An 8,454-nucleotide genomic window follows, 5' to 3' on the forward strand; every position below is an offset into this window, starting at 1 on the left:
AAAAAAAACCAACCTCTCTTTGCAACAACTAGTGAAAATACAGAGAAAAGGTGATGGTGAGTACCCTGCCCCAATTAATACATCTACAATTCCTGTAGCAAAGGCTCAGGGAACAGCTCAGAAGAGGAGGCTGAAAGACTTTAAAACCCAGAGAATCAGAAGAACTGTGACACTGTGTCTCCTAGAAATGACAAGGAAGCTTCACGTGTGATACCTGGACAATATGGCTGCCTGAACAGGGACAACATCAGTAGTCATGCTGACATGAATCTCACCTGGCCCCACCTCCAGACAAAGAACTACAGGCAACAAAGGGATGCTAAGAGCAGGAGAAACAGTCTTTCCTAGGAAGAGCCCTCTAGCTGGTTATCCAATACCAAGTGGTCAGCCCTAAAACTATATACATACAAGTAACACTAAACGGACTAGGACAGAGCAGGCTGTATTTACAGATTTAGGTATTTACACGTGCATGCGTGTGTGTGTGTGTGTGTGTGTGTGTGTTTGTAAAGTTACATAGTTATGCATATATACAGATACAAACATAAATACATGCATACATACATACATATATTCACACATCAACAAGAGACTATGATTTTGAGAGGAACCAAAGAAGGATGGGGGTTGGGGGAGGGGGTCGAAGGGAGGAAAGGAAAGGAGAAAGTCATGCAATAATATTTTTAAAAGATAAAATAATTTTAAAGTGATTTTTTGAGAGAAAGGAAGGAAGGAGGGAAGGAAGGAAAGAGAAGGGAAGAAGAGGAGGGAGGGAGAAAGAGAAAGAAAGAGGGGAAAGGAATAAAGGGAGGGAGGAAGGAAGGAAGGAAGGAAGGAAGGAAGGAAGGAAAGCAAGCAGGCAGATGGAACATGACTGTATTCCCAGCACTTGAGGAAGCTGAAGAACACTAAGAGTCTGAGGCCCACAAGAGCTATACAGCAAGAACTTCTCTAAAAGGCAGAAACAGTCTTAGCAACAGTAGAAGGCACACACAAAACCCAGCCTCTTTGTAGCCTCAAGCTAAGATCTCTCCTCTTCCAAGAATGGCTCCTGGGGCTAGTCAGAGGGCAGTTTCTCTAAGTGGGTCACCTGAGTCCACTCAAGGGACTCCATGTCCTGTTCCATGGCCGGATCCTACTGTTTCATTCATGAGTCACTATAGAGTAACGGAGACCAGTCTTGGGAGTAGTCCAAGTTATCTCAATCATAGCCCCTCTGACTATAGAAACCAGACCCATCCTCCAGGGTTTAGCACCAGCTCCAACATTCCTCCCACCCCTTTATTTCTGAGCGAATGCTTCTGTTCACTGATAAACGTATTAGATGCCTGGAAACCCCTGTCTCCAAGAGTAAATATTAAACATGCCACATATCAGAATAATTGCACAGTGCCTGACAATATCTCTTAAATTTTATGGCTATGTGCCTTGAATCCCAGCAGGCTGTTAGGAATGACTAGTCTCTCCTGCGTGTGGACACTAACTGCAGCTGCAGGCCTGAGAGCTTGCTAGAGAAATGACTAAACCAATTCCAAAGGGAAATGACAGTCTAGTGTCAAGAAAAGAGACATAGGTCTCCCCACATATCTGTTATAGTCTTATAACAAGGACCCTCTGACCCCTCCGGAGAAGCTCAGTCAGACGAAACCAAACATGGAAAATGAAGGCCTATCACATTGGCAGGACACACAGAGCCCAGGTCAGTTAATCCCCTGAAGTATTCAGTCACTATGATGACAATGTGGTTTTTAACCCAAGAAACAAATATATAACCGGTCTGATTATGTAACTTCTGTTCTCGCCCTGAAGTGACAGCCCTTGAATCCAAATGGGAAGGAACTAAGAAAATGGACTTCAACAGGCAAATTTAGAGGCCCTGAAGGAGAGAAGACAGAGTGGTCATCACCAAACCTAGGCACTCAGCTTATTAGAGAAACAGCCCAATAGCCAACTGGTCCCTAGTTCCCTCAGCAAGCAAATTTTTAGTAGCTAACAATAAGTTAAGATAAAAGCAAAAAAGTTACTTTTGTCAAGACTTCACATCCTTGCTTTTATTCTTCAAAGTATCTCCAACTTATTTTTTCTGTCTTACATAAAATATTTCCATTTCATATTTCATTTTTAGAACATTTATTCATTATTGGTGTGTGCTTGTGTGTGTGTGTGTGTGTGTGTGTGTGTGTGTGTGTGTGTGTGTGTAAGATCTCCTGGAATTGGACTTTACAGACAGTTGTGTGCTGCCATGTGGGTGCTGAGAATTGAACCTGGGTCTTCTCTCTCTGAAAGACCAATCAGTGCTCTTAATCACTGAGCCATCTCTTCAGCCCCTAAATCTACTAAATTTTAAAGGGCAGCAAAACTATCAGCTGACCTTTTAACTATAAAGATAATAGCGAAAGTAATATAAAAACCGCAATAAAAATCTTGTCACTAACCAGGTGAGAGAGGCTGTGCTATTTCTAGCTACAGCCTGCTAGTAAAGAAAAACAAAAAGATATATACTTTAGAATCTAAATAACTCAATGATGAAAACAGTGACTTATATATAGTGGCCATATATGGTGGTATGTGGCTATAATCCCTGCACTTGAAGACACACGGGAGAACAGAGTTCCAGGCCAGACTTGGCTGAAAACCAAGACCCTTTCTCGAAATTAAAACAAAGCCAAAAAGTGTGCAAATAAACTGAAAGACATCTTCTCCATATTAGCAGCTGTTGAGTATTAGCACTAGTCAAACTCCATCCTGAGAGCACATATATTCAACTCAGTAAAGGACATTTGCAGAATGCTGCTTCCATCTAGCTTATGCTACCCGGTATATAGGGATCCAACTTTGTTCCCTCTGCCTGTACCCTGCCCTGGATCCCACAGCTCTACTCATCACTGTGAGCTCAAACACCCACGCTCGGCTCCTTTAGTAAAGCATGCTCCCCACTTCCTGCATGCACAGAGATTCTGAGTTAGTGTCACCCAGACAGATTCCTGCCACCAGGAAAGCAGTGCACCCACACACCAGAGCTTCAATCATCCTCCCTCCAGAGCCCCAGAGGCAGAGCACTAAGCTACAAGGCCAGTTAGTGTGGAGAGAAGCCCAGCCCATCACCATGCACTGCAGGCACACTGGTATATTTACTTGTGATTGACATCAGCTGTGATGGCCTCTGACTTTCCATTTGTAGCACTGCTATGTAGGAATAAATAAGCATTAATGGGAATGGATAATAACAAATAATAACAATGAAGTGGAGCTGCAAAATATACTTATTCATTCAAAATATAATGAATGGCATGCCCTTGTGGTAAACCATAAATCTGGCATGATAAGCAGTAAAAAAATGTAAATCAAAAAACCAAACTCGATTGAAGATGAGCATGAGAATGGTGTGACATGTCACAGAGCAAGCTTGTTGAGCAGGCAGAGCCTGCCTAACTGGCCTTGGACTGAGAGACAAGCTAGCACTGTTCCTCGCAGTACAGTCTGCCACAGGACAGCGTACTCCACGGCCCAGTGGCCCACAGGACAGCGTGCTCCACAGCCCAGTGGCCCAGTGTCTGAGGCTTTTTAGCACTTGGGTGCATGCAGCCGGAATTTTCCCTCTTAAGAACAAAAATTAAGCTAGGTAGTGGTGGTGCACTCCTTTAATCCCAGCACTCTGGAAGCAGAGGCAGGTGGATCTCTACGAGTTCAAGGCCAGCCTGGTCTACAGAATGAGTCCCACGACAGCCAGGGCTACACAGAGAAGACTTGACTCAAAAAAAAAAAAAAAAAAAAAAAAAAAAAATCCCAAAACAAACAAAAAGAACAAAAACCACAAAATAATTCTCCTAAGTACAAAATCACAAAAGATTTAGAAAGGGACATTTCTAGGTGCCAGCAACTTTTATTATAAGATAAAAGATATAGGTTAAAGTGTTTTATCTAAAATGTGAAAACCTCTAAGTGCCTTTTTTCTTATCATCTAAAACCCAAAATACTGCTGAGGTCTGAGGGAACTGGTGCTCACTTTCCTTCAAGGCACCTTCTCTCATGCCATGGTAAGTGCATGGCACAGACAGACTGGGTAAGGAAGGTCTTGGTGGGTCTCGTCAACAGACACTTTGCAGCAGGAACAACCTCCGTGTTTAAGGACCTTGCCTGTTGCTGATGGCTTTGGTCACATGGCACACTACAATAACACCATCTGACCCTGACCATTATTTAGTAGAAATTATTTCATTGACACAGTAAGGATGTTCCAAAACAAAAAGAGCTCTTCAAGAGCTTCCTCTTAAAGAGAAGTGGGGCATTCTCTTCGTAATGGGCAAAGCTATAGTAGTTTACATCAGTAACTACTTACACAAAACTTTTTTAAAAATAAATAAGCAAGATCTAAGGATACATCAGACAGAAAAGGAAGAAGCTCAAAGCAAAGACAGTGACTTACCGGGGGATGGCTGGGAGGCGAGAGCCATTTTCATCTATGAAGTGTCCCCCAGCATTGAGGACCCAGCAGTGGTGAAGGGACATCAAAGCATGCCTTGCAGTGGTTGGGTTGTCCTTCCCATTCTGACTGTCTGCATTCTTGAGCGGGGAGAACTCATCTTCCCGTAATACTTCGTACACCACAAACTTCCTAGAGTGGAGCCACAGAGACTTCATTCACAGGGGACAGAACTGGCCACACAGCCCTGACCCCTCCCAGTGTACCTAAGTCTTTGGGACTCAGTGACAAGGTTTCCTCAGCCAATTTCAAGTGATCACAAAAAATATTTATCACTAATCCAAAGAGAAACAGAACTTGCTTCTCCATTGAAAAACATAAACTCTTTTCCTCCACAACTCTCATTTTAGATGAGAAAGAACTTTAATGTACAAAGATCACACATTTTGAGAGAGGCATTAGTAAGGCATGTGGGAAGCAGACAAACTCACACCCATAACCCAAGCACTCAGGAAGTGGAGGCAGAAAGATCGGGAAGTCAAGCACATCCTGGCTGCAGGGCCTGGCCTCCATGGCCCCTGTCTGAAAACAGTAAGCACAACAGACAGAAACGGGAAGAAAAGGAAGGCTCACAGCTGTGTAAGGATGATGTCACACAACCAGCCTGTTCTCTGCACTTTCACACTGGCCAAAGTCTGAACCATCTATCCCAGCATGCAATGTGATCTTTACAGTTCACCGAACATGAACGGGTCAGTTATGCCAAACAAAATTGGCCAACTATTTATTTACATTAATCTCTTTAGTGTCTCAGTAAAAAATGATTTGAATGGTTTTGCAAAAGATCTAGGTAATGCCAGTTGACTTTTTTTAATTGTACTTTCAGGCCACACAGACCACAGCTCTGGAGTGGTGGAGACTGGGGAATGACTCTCGTGATCACGATGTCTGGCTGAAACACACTATCATGTGACTCCTAGCACAGCTTCTTGGCTAACAGTAAAAAGCAGCATTTCACAGCATATATTTGATCTTACTGGTGCTATTCAAAGCATACTTTGCAAACTGGAAGATGTCAAAGACAAATTTCTCCATCTTTATTCCATTTGGCTTGTCTGGCTTAATTAAGTGCCCCTGGGAATCCACATATGGAATCTTCTTTTGAGCCACATGGTGCTGCAACTGAGGTTCATAAACACTAAGAAATAAAGGGGGAAAAGATATAATCACTTTTCAATTCAAAATGTAAAAAAAAAAGAAAGTACTCAGGCACATTTGTATCAACAAGCAACACTGAAAATTTCCAAGTGAAGAGCATTTATTAAGTTTCAGTTCATGTGTAAATATTCTAGATTCTTCCTAGAAAATTTAAATAATGGTTTCTACATTAAGAAAAAAACTCTAGAGCAGGGCAGTGGTGGCACACCCCTTTAATCCCAGCACTTGGGAGGCAGAGGCAGACAGATTTCTGAGTTCAAAGCCAGCCTGGTCTACAGAGTGAGTTCCAGGGCAGCCAGGGCTACCCAGGCTGGTAGAACTCAAACAAAAAGAACAAAAAAGAACAAAAACCACAAAATAATTTTGTCTCAAAACTCAAAAAAAAAAAAAAAAAAAACAAACCCAAAAACCCTAGACATGGCAGCACACGTATAGCACCATGCACCAGGGAAAGCCCACCTTACAGACCCGGTACCTGACAAAGTGACACAACTCAGGACAAGTAGTCATGATGTAAGGAGTTTTCCCTCTGAGAACATCGATCCTCAAGATAACACACGAGCAAGTTTGTGGTTTCTACCCAGCTCCCTAAAAGGTTCAGTGTCTAATTAGCAATAACAATAAAAAAATTAGTGTCCTTATGTTGTTCATACTTGACAACATCTTTCAGGAACGGAACAGTGAAGAAGTGATTGGCAATGTTCCCTGCGCTGAACAGCAGCCGTCCATCTGAGCTTCGCTTTTGAGCTGTTGCCAGAGAGATCTCGCTGTATTCCACCACCTGGTATACTCCATCCACCCGGCAAACCACTCCAACTGGCTCCGTGGGGTTCGTTTTCTCTACCACCTGCCCATCAAACAGACAACGGCAAGGGAAGGAATTTAATTAAAGGCTCTTCTGGAAACAAGCCATATAAAGGCCACCTATACACTGTGCTTACATCAGCTTTAACTTCAATCCAAGAGAGGGTGTTAACTTAATTTTTACTAAAAATTAATTATATTCTTTGACAGACTTCTTTCCAATCAGAAATGAGGGGCATCATTTCTGCACCTTCCTCCATATCACAAACCAAACCAGAGCAAACAGAACGACTAACACACAACCCAGAGGAAACCAGGGGACTGGAGTGACTAGAAGAAGGGTCTTCCCCAAACACCTTGCATTTCTAATTTAACTTATCCTTAACCACACTTAAATACTTAGAAAAGTAATTTCTCTAAGCATCCTAACACAAAAGCTGCACAGAAGGCATTTGCTGGCTCACACCCTCTCTCTCTCTCTCTCTCTCTCTCTCTCTCTCTCTCTCTCTCTCTCTCTATCTCTCTCTCTCTGTCTGTCTCTCTCTGTCTCTCTCTGTCTCTCTCTCTCTGTCTCTCTCTGTCTCTGTCTCTCTCCGTCTCTCTGTCTGTCTCTGTCTCTGTCTCTGTTTCTCTCTCTCTCTCTCTCTCTCTCTCTCTCTCTCTCTCTCTCTGTCTCTGTGTGTGTGTATGTGTGTGTCTCTTTCTTCAAAGCACCCAAATCATTGCTCCATTTGAATTCTGTTTCTTGAATTTTCAGGCAACAATTAAGTGTTTTCCTTATTTTTCAGAAACCTGGATGGATAAAGGTAAAGCAGGCAGTCTCCCAGTTCCCATTCCACCTTAAATCAGAAGAATAAACGTATCCACTGCATGCTGGCTTATCCATCCAAAGTCATCCACTGCATGCTGGATTTCAACTGAAGTACAACAGTCTGTGCCCTTAAATTTTATGAAAACCAGTGATTTGCTCATTTAATAATGGCTCTGTGCTGACAGGAGAAAAGGGGAAAGAGTGTCTATCAAATTCAAGGGCAGAAGGGTGGTGATATGCACCTTTAATCCCAGCACTCAGGAGTCAGAGGCAAGTGGATCTCTGAGTTTGAGTCTACAGAGCAAGTTCCAGGACAGCCAGGGCTACAGAGAGAACCTGTTTCAAGAAACAAGAAAGAAAACGTCTGAGGGCAAAAATAGGAATGCAAAAGTCTTACCATCCCTCGGGTGAGCCTAACGTGTCACTTGTATAATCTCTGAACATCACTGGCAAGAGTCAAATGCCTGGAAGGAAACTATGGACTAGCTACACATTGCATCAACATAAAACCAAGGTTCAAGCTGAGCATGGTGGACTCTACTGCTCTAACAGATGCTCTCAAGAAGCTGAGGCAAAAGGACTGCTTCAGCCGGGCGGTGGTGGCGCATGCCTTTAATCCCAGCACTTGGGAGGCAGAGGCAGGTGGATTTCTGAGTTCGAGGCCGGCCTGGTCTACAGATGAGTTCCAGGACAGCCAGGACTACACAGAGAAACTCTGTCTCAAAAACCAAAAAAAAAAGGACTGCTTCAAGCAGATACTAGAGTGAGACCTAGTTAATTAATTAATTAGCTAATTAATAAAATGTTCAGATGAAGTGAATAGCCAATTTGAGAGTCAAATAACTAAAAAGAATACCTGAAGGCATTGTTTTTTTTTAAAGATTTATTTATTGTTATATGTAAGTACACTGTAGCTGTTCTCAGACATACCAGAAGAGGGTGTCAGATCTCATTATGGATGGTTGTGAGCCACCATGTGGTTGCTGGGATTTGAACTCAGAACCTTCAGAAGAGCAGTCAGTGTTTTTACCCACTGAGCCATCTCACCAGCCCTGAAGGCATTGTTTTATAATGCAGTGTGTAGCAGAATGTTTTCAAAAATCTGTCCCAATCTGCCGTACACAAGTCTATATGGACTATTATTACCAGTCAGCTTACATCTCTGCTTCAGCAACTGACTTCTAAAAATAAGGGGGGG

The 8,454-nt window shown here is 42.8% G+C and overlaps 1 protein-coding gene across 7 annotated transcripts in view; it reads right to left on the reverse strand.

Moving 5' to 3' along the window:
• Positions 1 to 8,454, reverse strand: part of Uap1 (UDP-N-acetylglucosamine pyrophosphorylase 1) — a 33,139-nt gene that overhangs the window by 2,446 nt on the left and 22,239 nt on the right. For 5 of the 7 annotated variants that reach the window (XM_031388733.1, XM_031388739.1, XM_031388755.1 and 2 more), the window contains 4 exons: positions 6,295 to 6,488; positions 5,481 to 5,621; positions 4,427 to 4,615; positions 3,136 to 3,186 (listed from right to left, as the gene is read on the reverse strand). In XM_031388733.1, the coding sequence (XP_031244593.1) occupies positions 3,136 to 3,186; positions 4,427 to 4,615; positions 5,481 to 5,621; positions 6,295 to 6,488 (575 nt within the window). The remainder of the gene's footprint in view (positions 1 to 3,135; positions 3,187 to 4,426; positions 4,616 to 5,480; positions 5,622 to 6,294; positions 6,489 to 8,454) is intronic. The other 2 variants (XM_031388773.1, XM_031388783.1) reach the window with 2 other exon arrangements.

Source organism: Mastomys coucha, unplaced genomic scaffold (assembly GCF_008632895.1).
Source record: "Mastomys coucha isolate ucsf_1 unplaced genomic scaffold, UCSF_Mcou_1 pScaffold1, whole genome shotgun sequence".
Lineage (NCBI taxonomy): Eukaryota > Metazoa > Chordata > Mammalia > Rodentia > Muridae > Mastomys > Mastomys coucha.